The sequence below is a fragment of the Trifolium pratense genome, linkage group LG1, assembly GCF_020283565.1.
Source record: "Trifolium pratense cultivar HEN17-A07 linkage group LG1, ARS_RC_1.1, whole genome shotgun sequence".
NCBI lineage: Eukaryota > Viridiplantae > Streptophyta > Magnoliopsida > Fabales > Fabaceae > Trifolium > Trifolium pratense.
In genome coordinates, this window is record NC_060059.1 from 51,727,764 (window position 1) to 51,751,852 (window position 24,089).

The following is a 24,089-nucleotide window of genomic DNA, read 5'->3' on the forward strand; positions in this document are numbered from 1 at the left end:
TATAAAACAAGTTACCTGCAATACAAAAATATGCAAGCATGCATGTTGTATTGTTGTTGATTGGAGAGTGTTTACGTTAATGAGTCTAGTATAGTACAGTATAGATTATATTAATAAATTTAAAACCACATTTTAACTCGAACAATCTTTATTTTAGCAGAACTAAAAATAATATTTCCCTCTTATTTTGACATCTTTTGACAGATATCTCTTCATTAAAGTTTTATTTTTACAATAATTTTCTTCATTTAATATATTTTCAATGCATTTGTTTTACTAAAAATAAGGTATTCATTCAAATTGATAGATTACATTGAATAAAATGCAAATTATGTGTTGCTAAAATTGAAAATGGTGAATTTGCAAACAAACTCGCAACATTCAAGTTGATGGCATATGGCAAAATACCAACAAAATTAGGATTGTAGTGTTGATAAGTCATCATTGGTTCTATGCATTCGTCTTATGAGAATATGAAACTCTCAAATGTGTTCAATACTTAAAGAATAAAATACTCATGAGCAACGATAGCAAATTCCTTATTATTCATAAATAAGGTATTCATTCAAATTGGTAGATTATATTGAATTCACTTTTGTTACAATTTATCGAACTATTTGAGGACATTCTTCTCAAGCAAATTATAAAATAAATTGAAGGCATACTTACAATGAGGGAAAAGTGAAGGTTGTCGTGTGTGAAACACTTGTTGTGAGATTAGCGTGACTTCGTGTGTAGAAGGATTGCAAAAGACAAGAGTTCAGAATCACACAACTTTTTTTTTACTGCTCCATGCCATGCCGTACACTGTAGAAAACAAAACAGAAACATACATGTAAGCACGGTGAATAATGATTGAAGAGAAATGAAGAAATTGAGTTTAGGAAGACAGGGAAAGGACTTTTCAGAAGTACACGATCATTGTAAATTGTTACGCAATAGGTTCAGACCATTGGAATTTTGTTAAATAATAGCAGGTCAACTTTTTCTACATTAAAAACGATACGATGTATATAAAAAGAAAATTAAGGTATTCATTTTATTTTAGAACTATTTTATAACTTACTTAATTTAAAAAATAAAAATGACTTCAAAATCTGAGAAGGACAACTTCACTAAAAAGTACAATGATCTTCAATTCATTCAAATTTGTAAAATAATATGAATCTACAAACAAATTCATAACATTCAAATATTTAGTACAGTCATGTCTCAAGATCTACAACATTGAAGATGCTAGAATCATCGAATCTACGCCGAAATCAAAACAAACATCATACCAAGACGGAAAATCAAAACATACAACTCCTTACTACGACGTGAGTAAAACAACACGAACCATTAAAATGAAGAAAATTCAAATGACCTAAAAAGATGCAGAAATCACTAATTTCAATAAAAAAGAAATTAAAAAAAAAATGATCTAGATGGATAATTCCAGATCAAAATTTATCATAAATCACTCATATCTAATGAATGGAAGGAAGAAAAAATAGCAAAGAATTAGGGTTTTCTTGAGACCGTGGTAGTTATGTGAAAATGAGTTAACTAGCTATAATAACCAACAAATTTCCCCACATAATATGGAAAGTTTGCAATTGGTCCTGAAGATTATGTTATATTTAAAACAAGTGAAATAAAATTACTATGAACAAAATCAAGGAATGTTACAAATTGACATTTCAAAGAGCAATAGTTATGTACAGTACTAAATACAACAAGCAGCATAATAATGGCACCATTCATTCAACATCTAGACCAGTTAATTGGATCTAAACATCCATCTCCATTCTTAGCTCCACCAGAAATCACTCTCCATCCATAATCATCGCCGTCCAAAATGGGAATCAATGTTGGAACAAATGAAACAATATCAAAAAGTACATATTAACACAAAATTTTGGTGGCTGATGTATGGTGGCTAATGCACAAACATCGCCACCACTCATGGGTGATTAATGAATGAAAGGACATATACAGATATGAACTATGCAAAAAGCTTTGCTTCTGAGGTTTTACTTGGTCATTATGCTGCTACATGTGGCCCAACTGTTCCTGCACAAAACCAAGAAATAACTTGAGGTCCATGTCTCAGATCAGCAGAATCAAAAAATTTAAACCGTATTATTATTATTTGTAAAAAGAATTTATATTAAATCAAAGATGTGAAATCATTTTATTCATTAGTACAAAGTGAGGATGTTAGAAAGAAACTGAAAATGGAAGGTACTTTCATTTGAGAAAACATTGTTTTTATTTTCTATTTTCACAACGATCTTATTTACATCAAATGGTCTATTTTCGAATATTGTTCCTGTAGACAGAAAATCAAATGAAAAAAATCAGACATTTTGTAATTAAAAGTATAGAAGACAAAAAAAAACAGCACACAAAAGATTTACAGGCTAGTTAAAAGCTCTTGAAGCATAAATTATATCATAACCAACGGATAGGTTTATGCTTACTTTTTCTTTTTTGTTTTTTTGTTACCATGATATTGGTACGAAGTTTCCACCGCCGTTAGCGATGACTAATCTCCGTCAGGGAACCTGTGGGGCACACAAGGTGGGTTCTCTCCTCCCAACCGAATTTTTTCCATACGCATGAGCCAGGAATTGAACCCCTGACCACATGCTTAAGGGGACCAAGACCCTTACCCCTTGGACCAATTCATTGTTGGTAGGTGTATGCTTACTTTAACTATGACCAAACACACACACACAACTACACTAATAAATGACATTATCAAAATAAGAGAAATTGGACGTCATCATTAAAAATTAAACTATTTCCTTGACTCCTTGTCTAACAAGCAAACATAAGATCCGCGAAATAAATATCAAGAAAAATAACCTGAAGCATCTGCATTAATTTTGGATTGTGCTCCAACAGCTCACAAAGTTTTTCGCGGTCACTCAACAAAGCCTGCCATGTCAGAATAGTACAATTATAAGATTAAAAAGAGGTCTAATGAAATTTATCTATCTAGAAAATCCCACCTTAAAAAGTGCATGGCAAATACCTGAATGGCCTCTGGAGACGAAAAATATTCCTGTAATGATATTCCAGCATCTGAATGTTCCCGCGGTTGAACATCACCCGTTTGTTGACTCTGTTGAACTTGCTGCTGTTGCTGCTCATGTGAAAACTGATGTTGCTGGGTTTGATAATATGTCTGCATTGAAGAAACCTGAGACTGTTGCAGCATCTGTAACTCATGCACTTGAACATTGCTCTTTATGTTCATGCCTTGCTCTAACTGCTGTAAAGCTTGAACAGGGGGCCTAGGGAGCTGAGGTGGTTGTGGAGGTCGTGAAAGTTGGGGAGGCTGCAGTGGCTGCAACTGAGTAACTGAATGCATTGATTGAAAGGAAGCTTGGGGGACAGAGATGCTCTGCAAGAAGCTTGGCTGGTTCTCGTTCTGTTGCTGATTTGGGGAGTTACCAAAGACAGCCATTGGCATAGTAACTGGCCTATTGTACCCCATGGACATCATCGAGGGATTTAGTGGGTAGGATGACAATCTGGCTCCTGAAGGAGCAATGGATGCCTGAGAAAGTTCATTATTCCCAATACTTGCCTGATTATATGGAGCAGGTTGGGAAACAGGAGTTTTGACAGATGGTAAATTATATGGACTAGAAGCATAAGGAGGTGGTGTAGGAGGAAGGGGAGGAGCAAATCTACTAGGTCCACTAGGGGAAGATACAGAATTCCTAGAATATTTGGAATCTGACATGGGAACTGAAGATGCAAATGAAGCTGGACCATTGTTGAATGGAGATGAATAATCTGACTGTCCCTGCAAAGAAAAATTACAAGAGTAGACGCAGCTGAATTTAGAAAGACAAAAACAGGATAAAAAAATTATTTAAAGACTGAAGCGGTAACCAGAAAGGAGGAAATAACTAAAGAGCAATAAGACTAAGTTACTCACTTGGAATGTAACTGGACGGCGTGCACCTGCCGTAGAATTAACAAATGAGGATGCTTGACCATGCACTGAATCGGTACCATGTAATATTACAGGTGAGACTGTTGGTGGAGGTGGCATGGGTGGTAAAGGAGGTTGGTTTGGAAAAAATCGTGGGTCATACAGTCCTTGAGAACCTGTAGCAATACCACCATGTTGCGGACTGTTCTTTAAAAAGTAATTCTGAGAAGCAATCCTTGAATCAACTGGTAATTGCATAGATGTTGCAGACGGATTATTGTAAACAGACACCGGAAATGAATTATTTGTTGTTGCAGAATCATATCCACCAGAGATCTTAACAATCCTTGTGTCATCACTCTGCTCACCATACTTCCTGTCCGAAGAAACACTTGATTCACGAGCCAATGGCATATCAGGTCGTGAACCAGAAACCTTTGAAGAAAATTCACTCTGGGCATTTTCATCAATGTTCGATCCTAATGGAGTACCCATATGAGAAAATTGACTACTATCAACAGCATCACTTTCTGTCTCTTCAACAATTGAGTGGGGAGAGCTTTGCTCAACAATAACTGGGGCAGGCTGCTGTAAGTTATCATCTGGTTGAAGGAATGGCAGCTTATCATCAGAGTCAGATTCCTCTCCATCAAAAACTATATCAATTCCTTGAAGATCGTCGTCAAGATCTGTTTTTAATTGTTTAGATTTGTTTGACTTCTCTACATCCGTAGCTTTCACAGGAGAAGCATTTTTTAGATGTCCCACAGCTTCTCCGACTACTGTTGCTGAAGGATTCTGGCGTTCCCTTTGTCTCGCCATAAATTCATCCACATGGATTGATGGGGGTCTCCCACCAGTAGATCCTGTTCGTGGCACTGCTATTACATTCGTAACCCCATCAACGTTTCTCTCCCTTGCCACATAGTCATCCACATGCATAGATGGGGGTCTGCTGGTATTCGGCTTGCGCTGTCGGAAGGAATCCCTACGTGAAGGACCAGAGGAAACAGACTGTGCTAAGCCACGTGAAAAAGCAGAGACATCAGCTTGAAAACTTTCTCCTCTACCTCGTCTCACTGGTCCATCCATCGGTGACAGTTTCTTTTTGGCAGCAAGATTTGTTTGAGTTAATCTATCAGGTAATGTTTCTGGGCATTCCCAAAGAAATTGGTCACCAAGTCCTCCAACGTAAAAATGATCGTCGGTCTTTTCAACGCTGTTTTCAATCATGTGAAGTGCCTTTGGAAAAACTATAACGTCATTTTGAGGTAAAACGTCACTCAATTCCATGGAATTAACAGGCCTTTGCAATACTAAGGACAAAGACTTCACTGACTCAGAAACCTTCATCAGAAACAGTCGGGAGAAGTTACAAACGAGTCAGGAAAAATATAATGAACAGGAAGCTGTATTGAAATGGAGTTTTACCTGGTATAACGGGATTTGCAAGTGAGAGGTGACCAAACAGTCATCCACAGTAGCCTTTGAACTCAAGATAGTACTCAAATCCAGTATGTAGTTTAAATTTTCTTCAGGAAAGTCAAATGAACTTGTCACATCATCAGAAAGTCCAAAGAGGTACTTCAATGCGACAATTCTGTCAGAAATCAAACTAACCAACAAAGAAACTGTAAGTTTATCCGGCTAGATTGTCCCAAACAATAATATAAGGAGAAAGTGCAGAGAAATATTCATACAAATCACAGCCTTCTTTTCAACACAAAGAAACTTGTGATGTCAAGTGAAAAAATCAAAATTTTAGAAACATATTTGTTAAGGCGGGCATTTCTAGCATGCATATGAATAGACACATAAATGCACAAACAGATACATAGATAAGGAGAGTTTAAATTTCGATTGATATTGGTTACTGTTCAATTTGTGAGATTTAGGTAAATAGGAGAGAATAACAAAAGCTCTGAATATTATTGATAATGAAAGAAAATAGTAGTGTGATCGAAAATACTCTATATTAATCAATAATCCCTATTTAGAGGGATACACAGACTCAATCCGAAATCAAGAACAAATCAAACTAATAATAATAATAATAATAATAATAATAATAATAATAATAATAATAATAACTAAAAGATAATTCATAATATTCTAACAGTTATTTCCATCTTCATTATGAGAAGAATCAAGCCAATAACACTAATCTGTGATTAATCAAGCCGCATTTCATATTGGCTCAAATTCAGTTTTTCATGAGAGGACCAAGCATATTGAGATAGGCTGTTATTTTGTCAGAGAGAAGATCTTATCAGGCGACATAGTCACAAGCTTTGTCAATTCCAATGATCAATTGGCAGATGTTTTTACAAAATCCCTGCGAGGTCCTAGAATCAGGCATATATGTGGCAAGCTTGGTCATTTGACTTATATGTTCCAGCTTGAGCGGAAAGGTTTGTATTTAAATATAGGAATATTTAGTTTTCTTAAAAATGGGAGTTGGGCCTAACTCAACCCTGCAAAACCGGCTTGTAAGGTGGGGATTGCCTCTTACTTATAAACACATGTCCAGGCCAATTCACATCCGATGTGGGACTTCTTAACAAGTTCATATAGTCTTCGAATTCTAACTTGGTCTAAATCAACCCAACAAACCAACTTTGAAAGGTGAGGTTTGCACTCAATTATAAACCCACGTTTAGACCATCTCTCATCCAATGGGGACTCTATAACACACACCCAACACTATTGGGCTTGGCGCATGGATATAAATGGTAGGTGGCCTGATAGCGAAAACCTAATAGTAGGTGGTCCAACGGATCTTGGAAAAGCTCTAATAACATCTTAGAATTATGGGTTGGGCTCAACTCAATCCTACAAAACCAGCTTCAAGAGGGGAGATTGGCAATCAATTATAAACCCATGTGCAAGCCATTTCTCATCCAATGTGGGACTCTTTAACATATAGGAATAGTATATTCTAGTTTATGCCATTGTAATTAATGCCGCTAGTTATATACTGATTTGATTTTGAACCTATATAATAGAATATTTGCGGTGTAGTTGAGACACGCGGTTTAAACATATACCCCTCTCATTTTCCCTCACCCAACAGATATCACAATTGCGAGTTGGTATACAACAAATTGTAGTGAAGATGGTTGAATCTCATTAGGTGTTGGAACATGTGTGGAGGAGACTTGTAGATTCTGTATTGAAGGGAGTAGATCAGAGGGAGGGTATCATCATTACTACATGCAGACGAAGACCAAGAGAAAATGTAAGAGAAACTATGAAAAAAGAATTAAGAGGTTAATAGCTTGGCTAGAGATATGATTTATGATGGAGTGTTATGTATCTTTCGATCTATGATTATGAACCCATCTAGTAGGATAAAGCTTGGTTTCTCTATACATGTTCATTTTGAGATTGGAATGGCCAATTTGAAATCATTTTAGATTAATATTCTATCCATACCATTAAGGAAAAATACATCCATATATTATGTGGAGGAAGACCAAAAAAAAATGTAGTAGAAACTATTAAAAAAGACTTAGGTCAATAGCTTGGCTAGAGCTATCATTTATGATGGAGCACTATGAGTTAAAAATGACAGCTAGCATTATTTTCTAACTAAATTAGGATTTAATGATCATAATCACGTCTTTATTGACCGTATAGTTTATTTCCTAGAATAGGATTGTACACTGTGTATATATACATCTTATGCATATGGAATAAAATATACCATTCAGCTAATTTCAATTCTATGGTGTCTTTTGATCTATGATATCGAATCCACCTAGTAGGAGGCTTGGTTTCTCTATACATGTTCATTTTGAGCTTGGAATGGCTAATTTGAAATCATTTTAGATTAATATTCTAACCATACCATTGAGGAAAAATACATCCATAATTTAGATGTTCACTCACAATGGGACATTTTTAACATAACTAAGAAAGTTGCAGCCTTACACGTGCATAGAACAAATAAGGTTTAATCTCTTCACATTTGTATTCTGTATTTCGGGAATAGTGAAACTGTTTGTCTATTCCATTTTAAAAGAGTACATGAGATTCTTAGAACTCAATTTTAGTGAACACGCAAATTTAAAGAATGTTGTTTCAAAAGTTAGCATAAGCACATATATAGAAGTTAATCAGAAACACCAACCAAGAAACTAAAATATTACCTGTCCCCATTCATGCAAAACTGCAGAGACCCCACAGATAAAGCATAAACAGCTTCAATTGCATACGGCGACAAACCCTCCATTGTGTCAATTGATCTCAACAACTTCATCCAACAGCTAAGTAAAGGAGGGCATTTTCTCCATTCTGCTATACTAGGAATATTATAATTTACATCCATATCATCTTTCTGATCAAGTTCACGAGCATTATAGTGGATACCAGAAAGAATTGCTTCAAATGCCATTTGACCATCACTACATGAAGCTAATTCTTTGAAAGCTAGAAGACAAGCCAGTAACTCTTTTCCAACAGGTAGGACCTTGAAACATCAAAATTTGTGGTCAATAATGAGAGCAATGAAAAGAAGCACTGCAATTTAAACTATACAATGAGTTTTAAGCCAAAGAATTTGGCAATCCCTTCTCCCTGATTGGCATCTAAACGAAGAAGGGAATCTCAGTAACAACACAATGTCTAAACAGATCTAAGAGTACGTATGGACAGGAACAGAGAGTCACCTGGCAACTCTTCAAAAGATATTGTAAAATGAGGGCATAATCTTCGTCACTCATCTTTTCAAAAAATTTACTGCCAAACAATCAGAAAATTGATCACTTAGTGTTCAAAATTGAAAAAAACATAACTGACAACACGAACGAGAAAATATATTACTCACAAGTCATGTCTTCGGGAGTAATTTTGAGGAGTTTCAGAATTAAAAAGAAGGATGATAAACTTGAATACCGGGAGACACCAACTAAAAAAATTAAAGCTGTACTTTGCAGAACTTCTACCATCAGGAGTTGGCTTTCCATCAATGTCAACAATGACAAAAGATCTATCCAGTACTTTTGTTAGCGTCTCAAGAGTGCCCAGTCTCAACAATAGGCCCTGATAGAGAGAATGTAGACTGGATTTATATTATGCAAAACTACTATTATAACCAACAGCCAATCATAAAACTACACAATTGAGAATAGTCATGATGATAATAAGAAACAAGAACAAAGGAAACGGCAGGAAAATAAAAGTTCAATGACCTTGCCAAGTGGATGCTCTAATAGGCTGACAAGAAAATCAAGAAGCCTCAAAACCTGAAAATAAAGGAGAAAATGTCAAACTAGATAAACTACAAGCTCTAAATATGGGGATCATAGAATCTTTACCTTGTATGCATCACTATCTGATGGAGATGATTCTGAAACATGACTAGCAATCGATGACAATAATGGTTGTAAAAGCTTAGATGCATAATTGGCATTTTGGCAAGCAACGCGAGTTACAAAAACACGCAGCAGATCTTGAATGACTACTAATGCCTGCCAGAAAATCAGAATGACACATTGACAAATATTCACATAAACCTCAGTATTTCACCAACAATGTCTACTCCATATTAGAAAATGTAAATTCACCACACAGAAACTACATACAGAAATGGCATGGTGCTGGACAATCTCAGCAATTTTGTCAAGGTGTGGTGCCAGCTGGCTAACCAGCTTCCCAAGGGGAACAGATTCCAAATACCAATTGACATGTCTCTCCTTCTGAGGCCCTAATAGGGTTCCAACGGCCAACAATCTTCGTGTAGTTAACAAAGGCATTCCACCAATCCAAAGCCATATATCTTCCTCAGGAAACAAATCACTCTTGCAATAGAGAACAGGTATGAAAGAAAAAATCATTCATATAAACAGTTAAATAACCTTAGTAAACATGTCTTGAAAAATAGCACGGTTTTGATGAATGGAATGACCACAAATTGACATGAAGTATTTAAGGAAATAACAGCATCAACACAATTAACAGAATAAAAGGGAATAAGCATACCAAAAGATAGAGCAAACTGCATGTTTCTTTTGGACCTAGAGTCAACAATGAAGTACCCTGAACGCTGGAAAGAAGGGTGTGATAGAGACCTGGACTCCAGCCATGTACTGGCCAAAAGGCAAGGGAAGATGCAATCAAATGACAGACCGCTCCATAACCAATCGCATAATCAGGATACGGAGATGATAACTCTGCTGCACATGCAGCTAGCTTGGGGCTGAAATGGCCGAGATTTAATCAACTAAAAGAATATAAAGTGATTATCAAAACAAATGCAAAGAGAAAGGAAACCAAGAGTACCTTATTTCCCTGTGTACTCTTAAAAGAGCATTCATTAATTTTGTATTTCGGTGTTGTTCCTTTGCTTCCTATAAAATGCAATCAAACAATTCTATATCAAGAATGCATTACATAATGGTTTCCATTAACAGTTTTATTTATTAAGCTATTCATTTACAGTCATACGGTGGTATAATACTGTAATCGCCACATTTTAGCCTCATTTATTTGCTTATTAAAAAATATTTACATGACACATCAAGAGAAGGACCATTTTCAAATAATAAAATATCTTACTCTCTCATATAAACCAAAACACATCGGTAAAGCAAAACTCTGGAGTTACTAGTTTTACACTGCTTTGGGGTTGGAGACATAATCACCTATCAACATGTGATAATGAATCCACAACCTTGCAAAGTGTTTATATTATATGTTTTACAATAACCTTTTGATGAGTATAATACACGATCACATTCTAAATATAAATTTTGTCAAGGTTTGAAACAAATGGCTACACATAAAAAACTACGAAGCTCTAGAGGAAATACCTGTAATTTCTGCAGAAGTGTAATCAGTAGCACAAGAGAAGGAACCAATAGATCAACTATGCTCAACTCACGATTGCGTTCCAATAGTAAGTCCGATGTAGCATTGCATTCTGTACCCTCATCTACAAGGTAATCTGTTCAAATACACGGAAAAATTCATTTGCCAAGCTATAGAAAGAATAAATAGCAATAAGGAATTTCTACCAACAGGACAAAATAAAATAGTTGTATTAAAACAAACAGAAGGGGAGTGCAAGTAATGGGGGTGATGGTCCAAAAACACAAGAACAAAATGTACACAAATAAGAAAATAAAAATGTCTTTTTGACACATGAATGACAATGTATTCCCATCAGCGCATGTTACTGTTCATACACTAAGCTAGGTGGTTGTAGATAATGACGTGCAAAAACGTGGTTAATGCAGTTCATTACGTGGTTGATGGCTAATCAATTTTTGACATACTTTCACAACCCACTAAACCGTACATGATTAATGAAATACATGTTGGTTAATTTATTTTATTATGTGGTTGATGTGTTATCAATTTTTTGACATAATTTTCTTTTTTCACAACCCAGTAAATCATATACGGTTAATGAAATACAAATGTTTTGTTAATTCAGTTTAATATGTGGTTATTAATAAACTAATTACAGTCTCGTTAATGCCAAGTGTATAATGTAGTATCAAAGTAACCCCTTTAATCATAAAATGAATTGAATTAACCAAATATTTGCAAGTCATTAACCTAAGGAGAGCACATTTACTAGAAAAATAGGAAGAATAGTAGAGAAACCTATGGGTCACTCTTGTACAATAAAGTCACTCCTCTATTGACTAAACTTTACAAATTCTCCATAATGATCTCTATACATGTAATCTCCTATTTATTCAAATACTCTCTAACTAATCAAATAACAAACTTCCCTTGCTAATTATCCTTATTCTATATTCTATCATTAACCGTGCACTTTTTAGCAGGTAGTGAAAAATATAGTATCAAAATAACCCAATAACCATGCAATGAACTTAATTAACCAAATATTTGCAAGTCATCAAACATACTTTTTATAGTAATCGTAAAAAATAGAAAAGAAAATGCCAAAAACAATTATAACTCATCAAATACATAATGAATTAAATTAACCAAGTATTTGCACGTTATTAGTCATGTAAATTTTAGAGATTGTGGGGAGAAAAAACTAATTTTGGTTATATAAGAATTGCACTACACACTGCCACAGAACTTTGCCCCTTTTTTACCAAAACATTTGTAATGATCCAATAGGAATTGTTCAAGGGGAGGACACACCCATTGCACATCAGGAACCCCAAAAGATTATATTTCAAAAGAAAGTAACGATTGAGAATGACCTAGTTGTCAATGTAAGCCCTAGTGACATTCATAATATCATATATTATTTCATATACTTGATATATATTGATGTATTTTGCTTTTATTATGTGTTAGTTGTATGACATAATAAAGTCCTCAGAATAGAATGTTGTTCTTACATCGCCAGAACGCCAAGTACTATTTATTATCTATGACGCACAGATACAATGAGTATATCAGATACAAAACGTATCCGATAGGGGGATACTTCGCTCCTTAGAACATATAGTATATGGTACGTATAGGATACAGATATACCGAAATAAAAAATTCATAAAATAATAATAATAATAATAATAATAACAATAATAATAATAGTGTTATTGTTTCTGAAAAATATTAAAGTGAACAATTAATCCTGATAGTTGTTGTAAGTGAAGATAAAATTAAATGCATTGGAAAAATAATAAGGAGGCAAAAAATCACAAGCTAGGGGAAAATAATACAAATAAAATCTAATCACAAAGGGACCGAAAAAGAGAACAAATCAGTGGTTTGTTGCAAACTACAAGCAAGTCTGTGTATAAAATCAGAGAATGAGGCTTGCGCTGGAAAAATAGAGGAACGAAGAAGCTTGACTGGAAAATCAGAGAAAAGAAGAGGCTTGCACTGGAAAACAGAGGAAGAAGCAAGACATAGATGCATATTTGTTATGTATCGATGATTTTTTGTATTTTTTAAATGGTTGCTTCCCATTACTTTTTTGACAAGTATTTTGGGCATATTGTCAACATATTCGACACGACACGGCAACAAAATTAATGTATCCATGCATCAGAGACTGTTATTAATATTAAATTATAGGATATATAATACTTGACATAGGCCAACTATGAGGACACTCATCGTAGATATGCCAGTGTCATAGGTGCTCCTCGTGCTGAACATAAAGTCATTTGTATTGAAGTCACCTCCAACTCCTACGCGACAAGTTGGTTTCTTTTACTAGTGTCAAATGGTGCCTTTAGCTAACTAGATCATCATAAAGGCATTATTTGGGACCATAATAAAGCAAGTAAGCAACAGGAGTGGTATAGAGGACTTGTTCATCATCCATAACATGAGTTTATGTCTCCAATCACTAGATAGTGAGATGTGGAAAGGCACGTCACGTGACACAAAGACCAATATGAGATATTGATACTGTGAGTTATTGCACATCTACTCTGTGATTCAGAAATTACTAATTGAAATTAAATGAGAACCACACATTCATGTCGTGGTCAATCAACAAGACCTAGGATGAAGGACAGTGGCTCCACCATTATGTAGTTGTGGCAAGGTTCCGAATTAAGTTTCACCATTGTCCATTAAGTTTCACAAGATTCAGAATTTTCAAATGGAAAATATATATCGGTATCTTATATTAATAGCCTATAATAAACAAAATACCCCTAGTAAACAAAATTAACATTCTGTTTCATAAATACTGGAAAACAATCACAAAAAATACAAGTCTATCATGCAGCTATCCTGATATAAGGAAAAGTAATGCATACCAAATATTTTGTGGGGAAAGGGAAAGTCTCGCAATATTTGATGTCGTAATCTAGCCATATATGTGGTGTATTATAACAAGTATAGTAGTTAACTTACCATAATTGTTTGACGACCTCTCAAGCATAAATCTGCAGTTGACCAAAATGGCATAAATAACTGTAACAGCACCTTCATCATAGAGAGACGCAGCAACAGTCTACATAGACAAACTGTCATAAGAGAGGATTTATAATTACCAATGAACCAATTCAAAATTGACTATAACATACCGGGTTCTCAGAAATAAAAGACAAAATCCTTAATGCTGTTGTCAACTGTGATAGAGAAGAATCACGAAGAGTAACACCATCAAAAGACTTGTCAGATATGAACTTTCCAAGATTCTCCATGACATTAATATCAGAGCCACCAGAAGACTCTCCAACAACATTTTCAACATCAGTCAAATCTGAAACTAGGACACTAGTTGAAGTTAACTGAGCATCTCCTCCCGAAGCCAACAGGGCAGCATAACGTAGGAGACCAATACCCCCATGTTTGTGGTATACTACACCAGCATCTATCCATTCCAACAGTCGTGAGGGGGCATCTTTTCTGTTAGAACCTGGAGAGGAGAAATGCAAAGCCCTATGAAGTTCTACAGCATGTCCAATCCAAGCGCCCAAAGATGATGATGTTGAATCAGTAACAATAGCTTCAATAATCTCAGCAACTGAATGAAATATTGTAAGATTTACTGGTGAAGATCCTGAAATCAGCAGAATACAAACCAGCAGGTTAGATCACTGAACAAGAAATCATGCCACTGCTATGTATAAAGGTAACAGAGTGACTTGACTACCGCTGTTTTTCCCAACAGATTCAGATTCCTTCGTAGAACTTAATGCTTCAATCAAGATGGAAACAGCCTACAGAAAATGAAAGGGTCGTAGTACTGTAAGTATATAAAGCAATATGTCATATATTAAACCGTCTAAGCAAATATAAACACACTCCTATTTTATTTTATTTTATTCAGGAAAATAATAAGAAAACGTAATTCAATGTAAAATACAAAATTCAGAATTTTTTATTAAAACAAAGACCAAACATGTCATGGATATATTACTTTTGCAAAATATTATCAATTAAGTGACCTAAAAGCCTATGCAACCGCATTAAGTGAGAAATGAAATTGCACCTATTTTATTCAGATAAATATTTATAAGATACCGAAATTCTAGGTAAAATACAAAATTCAGAATTTTTTTATTAAAAAACAGACCAAACGCCATGCCGTGAATATACTCCCTCCGGCCATAATTATAAGCAAATTTTCACTTTTTAGATTCATTGAATAACTAATGTATCTGATCTATATTATAGACCAGATACATTAGTTATCCAATGAATCTGAAAAGTGAAAAGTGAAAAGTGGAAATTTGCTTATAATTAAGGCCGGAGGGAGTATTACTTTTGCAAAATAGTATCCATTAAGTGGCCTAAAAGTATATGCCACCGCATTATTATGGTTTGTCAAAGTATATTTTTGTACATACCTCTGGAAAATTTCCAAAAGAAAACAATGCTTGGCGCCCACAATCAGACCTATAAATCACCACCGGGTTTAATTCACAACTCAAACAATATTCGAATAGTTAAGCTTCAATTCTGGAAAGAAATAAAAATACGGCAATGACCACCTTGAGAGAGCAGACAGTTCCCACACAACCCATAAGAACTCTTCTGATTGTGGATTTGTTGAAAGCAAACAATCAATCACATTAACCTAGACCAAATATGAAAATTGTGGCAATTAGGGATAAACAAACATTTTTAGATATTTTGGGGGCAATATTTTGGGGGGCATCACTAACCATTTTTAGATGCATCCCAATTATTGTTCCTATCTCCACTGGACTACAAAAGAAACCCTTTGATATCAAAACGGAAGCATATCGAAGTGGAATACTATCTTCCTTGTTGCCGTGATGACCACCCCTAAAAGCACGAATTAAAGTACTAGAAAGTTCGGGATCCTGTAATAGGAATATCAAGCCTACAATAGTTGGAGAAAAGTGATTCAAATAGTTATATCTCTATTGCTAGTTTTTCTGAAAAAAGATCAACCAATGTATGTGTATGCATATGTTAATTGTAGCCAACCTGAACGACAATAAAGAAATGAAAGAATCACGGCCTCAATAGATGATGTAACATCCATGAACATCTCCATGGCATGACCCCTTTCCACACGAAGTACAGATGATGACAATAGCGCAGTCGATAATGAAAGAAATCCTCTCTCCTGCATCCCAGATCATGTGATCATGAGTAAATAAAACCATTGGCCCGATAAACATTTATAATCATAGAAATTAGTCCCCCAGCAAGAAGGCACAAAAGACTGCACTGAAGATATACATGCACATGATGCTTAAAATGTTGTATTGTATCCCAACCTTAAGCGGATAAAAATTTTAGCAATAATATGTAACAGTATAATGGTTAATGGTATACCTTTAACAGTCCCAACAAATGTGAATCGATATCCCAATCTGAAAAGCAACAACTTGAAGAGCTGATCAAGTTGGAAGTTGTTTTATATGACAACAATCCATCTGTTTGACCGGTAATCAATGATCTACTTGCACTAGCCACAGGAGAAGGATCTTCAATTGGACCACGTGAGTTTATCAATTTCTGCATTAGTATTTGTCAACAAACCATAACAAAAAATTTATTTCGAAGTTACATTCACAAATTATCACTACAAAATCAAAATAGATCAACCTAAGTTGTATGGGGAAAAATTAAATTAAATTTTGTTCACAGCTCGTTTTAAGTACTACAAAAGTTACAATCTATTGAAATAAAACTGACCAGGAGCTTTCTAAGCAGAACTTCAGCAGAACTGAGCATATTCAAAGTAACGTCTGTTACCCTTCCAAAAGTACTGGTGTTTCCCAACACAGACAGAACTGCAGACTGGCAAAAATTTAATTACCACAAGATGAAGATGAAGTCCTTAAAATAAAATAAACATTCAAATCAAGAGCCTTCTTGAATGCAATACCTCATATCTTGAAGCAACTTCATAAAGTCGTAAACGATGAAGCAAGTAGGTTGCAAGAGAGGCAACATCGTGCCGAGGTTTTGACAGTATCAACTTCAATAGATGGCTATAGCCTTCACTGACACCAGAGGGGATGCTTTCATCTTCCCGAGGCCACCAACCTAAAAATCCTTCGCATCCAACAGAATACCTAGTAGCCCGCTCTACTACACCAAGAAGCAGAAGCGTAATAGTAGTAGAATTCTGGCCGTCCTTGGAAAAAAACATTTCAATCTGCTGCATTCCCCCGCTATTAACAAACTGAAAACAGCTCTCCCTACCAGAACACAGTAAATAAGCCATGCTCAATCCTAATAGAGCATGCTCACTCTGCAGTAAAGCAATGGACACATAAGCAGGTAAAAAGAAGAACACAAAATGACAAGCATATAAGAAGTAAGGGGGGAGTGAATTAATATGTTTCTAAATTTCTCAACAAATAGGCAGATTCTGGTACACAAGTACAAGGAAAACAATAGATTACCCGAGAAAGAAAGTGATCTCCTATAGATGAAGAGGGCAATCTGAAATGATTAATCTGGTTAAACATATCCACCAGTGTTTTGGAGTCCAATATTTCAGTCTCCAATTCAGAACATTCGGAGGATTCACTCCCAATTTTTTGCCGAAAAACTTTATAAACAACAGTGAGCTCTTTTCTTGCCTTGTTAACAACATTGTGCAACTCTTCAAACTTCTCAGCTTTCTTTCCTATCTGATATCTCCCACTGATTGATTCACATATGTCACCAGAAATGTAGGAAGAGATTGCCGATACTACAGTACTTACAACTTTATGGCCATCGTCCTCAATATGTTCATTATCCCCAACCTCTGACAATTCTAAAATCTTTAACATCAACTGTAAAAAAAGTTTGACTTCAAGAGAAATATCTGCTACAGGAACTGGAATAGACAAGACACTCAAAGAAGAACGTGAATCTTCGATATCAAAATTAGTAGAATGCAATGCAAGTGGCAGGTCTTCAAGCTTCTCCTCGGTAGAATCAACAAGATCAGTCAATGCATTGTCATCAAATTCAATGTTAAACTGACCCAAATCCTCAGCTGTGTTCCCATATATAAGCAAGCTCAAACTACGATAACTGCCCCTCACAACTAGATGACTAGTGACAACAGCCTGAGAAAGAGAAACAAGTATTGGAAATTTTGTTGCAGTAGATATTTTAATAGAAAAATTATAACAGTATAAGTTTGAAAGCTTGGGCAAATTACTAACAAGTGATCCACTGCGAATCTTTATCCAATCAATAATATTAACAAATACATACATATGTCATAAGCAAAAGAAGACATCCTTGAGTACACAAAACTGTGATAAATTTTTCCATTAATTTTAATAACCAAACTTAATATATTTGTACAACTCAGGTCAAAAAAATCTCCAAAGCACCAATATTTACAAAGCAGAACTGATGAGGACATAATAAGCAAGGACACTAATGAAGAAAATTGGGTAGTCATCAAAGATTTTTTAATAGAAAAATTATAACAGTATAAGTTTGAAAGCTTGGGCAAATTACTAACAAGTCATCCACTGCGAATCTTTATCCAATCAATAATATTAACAAATACATACATATGTCATAAGTAAAAGAAGACATCCTTGAGTACACAAAACTGTGATAAATTTTTCCATTAATTTTAATAACCAAACTTAATATATTTGTGCAACTCGGGTCAAAAAAATTTCCAAAGCACCAATATTTACAAAGCAGAACTGATGAAGACATAATAAGCAAGGCCGCTAATGAAGAAAATTGGGTAGTCATCAAAGATTTTTTAATCAAATGAAAAAAATTGAAATTTACTTTTTGTGACATATTTTTAACATCTGTGAAAAAAATCAAAAACTGAAGAACTGCATGACATAGCAGACCAAGTCCAACAGAAATAAAAACACGACCAAATGCTCAGACAGTTAGAGGAACAAGGAACCTAACATTGTTAATAAATAATAACGTGCAAATTATTATAACATCGACTGAATTTTCATATATACCTCCACTTCTAATACATTTGATGAAGATTGTGAATAGAGAAAAGGCTGGCAAAGTCTTCTAAACCTCGTCTCTCCCTCACAATGAACAAACACCTCTATGGCAAATGATGGAGGTGAAGTCGCCCTGAAAAGATTTCAAGCAATAAACTAATTGATTTCAAAATCTTCAACATGCACCCAACAAAATCATAAACACAAACAATCTATTGGATAGAGATGGACGAAAGCATGAGCAACACCAAGCCAGTATATAAAGTGGTCTTCTACATTACAAAATATAATGTGGTCCATCTAAAACTAGCACAAGCTATTAACCACAAATTATACTGCAAACCAGTTTAGATAAATTACTCAGAATTCAGAAGGAAAGGGTTTGCTTGTTAAGTAAGAGTGAGTAGGTGATGGGTTCTCCCTGTCTTTGTTTCTATTAAATTCTATCTTATAAGCTAAAATAAGTAAATCCAAACAGTCCCTAAAACCATGAAAATGTGAATGTAGTTTAGTGGAGAAGCTCTAGTACTAATCTAAACTAATCACAACAATCAAACTCTAAACACCAAGCAAGCAACTAATCACAAAAAAAAACCATTACCCAACAAGTGGAACTGCTTGAGCAACCGATGTTGCACTTTGTTCCAAAACCTCACACGCACTAACTACAACAGGTTCCGAAAAAACTACCTGCAAAAAACAATATACTACTTAGTGAAACACAGTTGAAATTTGTTGAATTTTTCAGCGAACATTGAAAATCGAATGTGGGGGAATGAATACCTCGTCAACGTACTCATCGAGATGGGTATGAACGAAGGTATGAGAGAAGAGGACACATGGTTCGGGTCGACCCATTGAAGATTGGAAATTGGGGTTGAGAGAAGAGGAATGTGCGAATTTTGAAATTCTAGGGTTTTGTGATTTATGGAGAATTTGTTTCTCCTTAGTGGATCGTCGCCGACCTCTGTGTGAGAGAGAGAGAGAGAAGGAGGAGGGAAAGGGAATTTTATCACTTTCGTGATTTTTTTAATTATTAAGACTCCGGTAAAATTAAGCTATAAGTTATCTTATAACTGATAAACTAATTGATAGCTGAAAAGTTAGTCGATTGAAATTAAAGTATTTAGTAAAATTAGTTTTTAAATGATTGAAAAATATAAAAATACATAAAAGGACATTTATATGTAGTGGGTAGCTTTTTTTTAGTGGGTAATCTTTTATTTTATAAAAAATAATAAAATTAAATTAAAGGTTAAAAATGGAAAAAACTGTAAAAAGCTATAAGTTATAAGCTCAAACGCTACTTGAAATAACATATCAAAAATATCTATAAGCTCGTGAGAAAAGCTTTTTACCAAACACTTTTATTTTTTTCAAACAAGCTTATAAGCTAGTCCAATAAGCTATAACCTAGCTTATTAGACTTACCAAACACACCCTAAGTCTTTTTTTTTACCATAAAAAAAATATTAAGTTTTTTTATAATTTTTTTTTTAAATAAAAATTGTATCCCCATGAGCCTGCGTCAGTTAGTTGGGATATCGCATTATATATATAGGGGTCGGGATTCGAACGCCGGACACCGACTTAGTTATTGTTTGGCCCAGCTTTTTTTAGACATGGAAGTTTTTTTTTCATCACCAGTTTAATCTGGTTTGGGGTCAGTTTTGGCATCAAGTGATTTCAGCGCTCTCCCGATCACAGTTACGAGGATCGAACCGTGGTAGATGTGGAAGTTATTTTAACTATAAAGCTACGAGTAATAGCTTTAAGACTAAAATTAAAGTTATTTTGGAAATCTTACTTTTTTTTATATATAAAAAAAATTAAAAGTTGTTTTTATAATATGTTATAATTTTTTAAAATATAGAAGCTATTTTTTTAAAAAAAAATAAGAGGAAAAAAAAATTAGCCAAACGGTACCTTATTCACCTTTGGGGTGCAATTTCTAATCACTAAACTACTTTGCCAAAAAAATTATATTAAACTCTTCAAAATATTCACAATCTATGGTGCTAGAAAATAAAAAATGTCATATTCAAAATGTACAAGTTATTCAAACCAAATACCGTAGTACGTGGACTTTAAAAAAAAAAAATAGTACATAGGTTACTCAGTTTTGACTCTCAAGTTTCATAATTATTTGATTTTAACTCTTAAGTTTCAATTGTCTGATTATAACCCTTAAATTTTATAATTGTTCGATTTTGTTCCTGTAAATTTTTTTTTTTTTTTGCATTTGCTAGCATAATTTGGCTTTGTGACTAATAATTGTAAATGTTACATTTTAAAAAAAATTATAAATAAAAATATTTTTTAAAATAAATATGTATTAAAAATTAATTAATTAATTAAAAAAAGATAGTATAATAATTATTTTTTGTGACTATTATTAGAGTTTCTTTTGTCTTGAAATTGTAAAGTTTAAAAGAATGATCAAATTGCCTATTTATCCCAAAATAAATTATGTATTTTGTGTGTGCTATAAACCATGTAAAATGGGCACTGATACTGGTATACCGTGTTTGTCTCCTTAGTTACCGTTTGACCCTTACATCGTATCTTGCTCATATATAATAACAAGCACACTAAATTATAATGCCTAGATTTTTGTCCAAATTTCTCTATGCATTGTAGAATCCTCCAAAATCGGCTACTGCAATAAAATAGCAATTCTTGAAAGTACAAAGAAATGGCATTATACAGATGCTGGAAATGGATTATGGACTTCATGCAATCCCTCTTTCAAACTTCTGGTCCTTCTTCGCCACCTTCTCCGTCGGTGGAGCTGTGCAATGACATTCTTTTCGAAATCTTTATGCGCATCCCTCCTGATGTGCTCCCACGTCTCAGTATCCTTAACAAACAAACCAATTACATGATTAACAGTCCAATGTTCCAAAAATTGTATTGGTCACAGAAGCTTCAACTCCCACGCCTCTATGCTATGGTGTATTACCAACATAAGTTGACTAATCAGATAGGCTTTGCCTTAATCAACAAGGAATATAATCAAGAAGTTGATAAGAATGAGTTCCATAAGTATACACAGGAGGGTCCTCAAATTCATTTCCCTTCCGGTTACTACACAAGGCTCATCCGATGGACTAAGTCCATGCTTCAATACTACGAGATGGGACCAAATCATATCAAAGAAAACGAGTGGCTAATGACACAAAGATGTGACACGCCAACACGACCTATCACACTTCACGATGCTTGAAATCTATTTAGAACCTCTACCTTTTGATAACATGATTTAAGCATAGGAGAAAAATGCGTACTTAAAACACATCGAGAGGAATTCAGGATAGAAAATAAATTGATTGGTTTCTTAGGTTGATAATTGTAATTTACTGTTCATAAGTTAATGATTAAAGATGTTGAGATGGAAAGTACGTATGATTTTATAACACCCTAGCTAATTTATCTAGAATATTAGCCGAGACATAGATAAATGGACCGGGATACATTAAAATTACGGAATTAAACTCATTGTATATAAAGTATTCACAATGACTTTGTCATTTATACAAGCCTTAACAAAAACTGAAAGTAACATATTGTCATAATGTAATTCAAAACTTATATCAGAGCAATAACAAAACTAGTCAAAACATGTATACAATGATAATAATACTCATACAAGAGTTTCTGAAACTAAGACAAATAAACATCTTAATGGATTCCATCTGGCTCTTTAACTTAACTGATCCATAGCTCCAAAATGCTTCAACATGTTTATTTGTAATCAAAAGTGGGGTGAGAACAGTCACTTCGTCTCAGTGAATTCTTCGTTACCCATGTTACTAGTATCCTACAACCAAGACTCAAATGGTAGTTGATAGCTTAATTACTCATATTCTAACAGAATAACTTAAACATAAATTAAATAGTGTATCACACATTATTGTCTGAATTGATTTTATAACTCACAGACACTTTGAGGTGAGCGGATCTCGAAGACATGACTGTAGTTCCTAGTATTGAATGTAGATCAGAGAATCACCTCAACTCACAACTTAAATAAATTGATCCTCACTAAAAGTAGAGAATCTCGATCTCAAAGCAAACGCTAGACTCATAGCCAAAGTTTAGATAAATTGTGGTTCGGGATCAACCACCATAATAATCTGATCAACTGTGTTAATAATCTAAATTGTATTAACCTGTTCAATATTACTACTAGTAATTAAAGTAGGATGTTACATATTTTTACATACCTGACCTAACTCACCACATGGCTTATCAAAAAAATTGCATTATACAATGATTTGCCAAAAAAAAAAAAATAGTGAACATCGAAAATTGCACTTATTATCATTACATGCAGACGGAGACATATACCTACAATCGCTTGTAGACAATTGTTTCTTGCTAAACAATTGCTTTTAATGACTTCTATACAATTGCTTCTAATAATCATTCATTAATTCCATTTACTATCATGTGTTGAAAATGAGTATCATTGCTGATACTTAGACATACCTCTAAATATAATGCTCATTTATCAAATATCTTTTCATACATCTTCCATCTTTATAAATTATGAACTCATCCAAGCCTAATTCACTAACCCTAATTCTCCCAAACCTAATACCAAACCTAATAACCCATTTTTCCAAACCTTTTTCCAAACCTAATACCAAACCTAATTTTAACCCTATAATACAAAACCTAATTCTAACCCTACTCTAAAAATCTAAAAATTTTATTTATCAGATCATATGAGAAGACCTGCAAATTTCAGTGTCAGAGATCTTCACATTCCTTCATGCAATCTTCCATGTGTCCCCTTTTATCTAAAATTAAAAATCTAAAAATTCTATTTATCAGATCAGAAGACCTGCAAATTCCTTTCATGCAATCTTCCATGTGTCTTCTATGGAAGATTTCTCCCTGTATCTTCCATGCAACATTACATCTGTCCAACATATTGTATCCATGTTTCTCTATAAATACCACCGATCTACTCATCTATCATCAACCATCATCTCTCTTGACACAAAGATGGCTAACTCAGGTGAACATATTTTATGCATATGATTTATCTTGATGAAAAGGGTAGATTTACGATTTCATTCTTATGCTTTCTTTGCCAATTTAGTTTCAATTAATCTAAGTTTTTATGAATCTCTTTATTTTTATATAGGGTGGGTGACTCAATTCATGCAACTGTTAGGAAAAATTTGATCTCCCAATTTAAGGATCAACTTGAAGAAGGATGTGCTTATGTTTTTGAAAAATTTATGGTTGGTAAGAATGATGTTACTTTCAAGAGTACTCCCATAAACACAAACACATGCTTGGTTTTTTTTCTTTCTTTTTTATTT

The 24,089-nt window shown here is 34.2% G+C and overlaps 1 protein-coding gene across 2 annotated transcripts; it reads right to left on the reverse strand.

Annotated features, from left to right (window-relative positions):
• Nucleotides 1-1,611: 1,611 nt before the first annotated feature.
• Nucleotides 1,612-19,799, reverse strand: LOC123921714 (protein virilizer homolog). 2 transcript variants are annotated; one of them, XM_045974369.1, is made up of 28 exons: nt 19,537-19,799; nt 19,355-19,443; nt 18,763-18,886; nt 17,224-17,880; nt 16,701-17,069; nt 16,508-16,612; nt 16,145-16,327; nt 15,791-15,932; nt 15,502-15,683; nt 15,328-15,413; nt 15,184-15,232; nt 14,487-14,553; nt 13,915-14,393; nt 13,742-13,841; nt 10,747-10,880; nt 10,217-10,284; nt 9,917-10,133; nt 9,520-9,735; nt 9,253-9,405; nt 9,127-9,180; nt 8,763-8,977; nt 8,605-8,674; nt 8,086-8,405; nt 5,366-5,549; nt 3,938-5,281; nt 3,023-3,802; nt 2,854-2,925; nt 1,612-2,055 (listed from the first exon to the last, which is right to left on the reverse strand). In XM_045974369.1, the coding sequence occupies exons 1-28, from the start codon at nt 19,609-19,611 to the stop codon at nt 2,035-2,037; spliced, it is 6,555 nt and encodes a 2,184-aa protein (XP_045830325.1). In that variant the 5' UTR covers nt 19,612-19,799; the 3' UTR covers nt 1,612-2,034. The 2 variants fall into 2 exon arrangements, with proteins under 2 accessions (XP_045830325.1, XP_045830332.1); XM_045974376.1 differs by lacking the exons at nt 17,224-17,880; nt 18,763-18,886; nt 19,355-19,443; nt 19,537-19,799 and having other exon boundaries at nt 16,508-16,605; nt 16,701-16,840.
• Nucleotides 19,800-24,089: the final 4,290 nt, after the last annotated feature.

Bases quoted from the DNA above. Each gene is read 5' to 3' on its own strand.
- LOC123921714 (XM_045974369.1), bottom strand. From the start codon at position 19,611: ATGGGTCGACCCGAACCATGTGTCCTCTTCTCTCATACCTTCGTTCAT. The intron at 17,881-18,762 runs GTATATATGAAA...TCTCTTTCTCAG, and splicing joins CAAATGTATTAGAAGTGGAG to GCTGTTGTCACTAGTCATCT. The intron at 8,406-8,604 runs GTGACTCTCTGT...TGATGTTTCAAG, and splicing joins ATCTTTTGAAGAGTTGCCAG to GTCCTACCTGTTGGAAAAGA.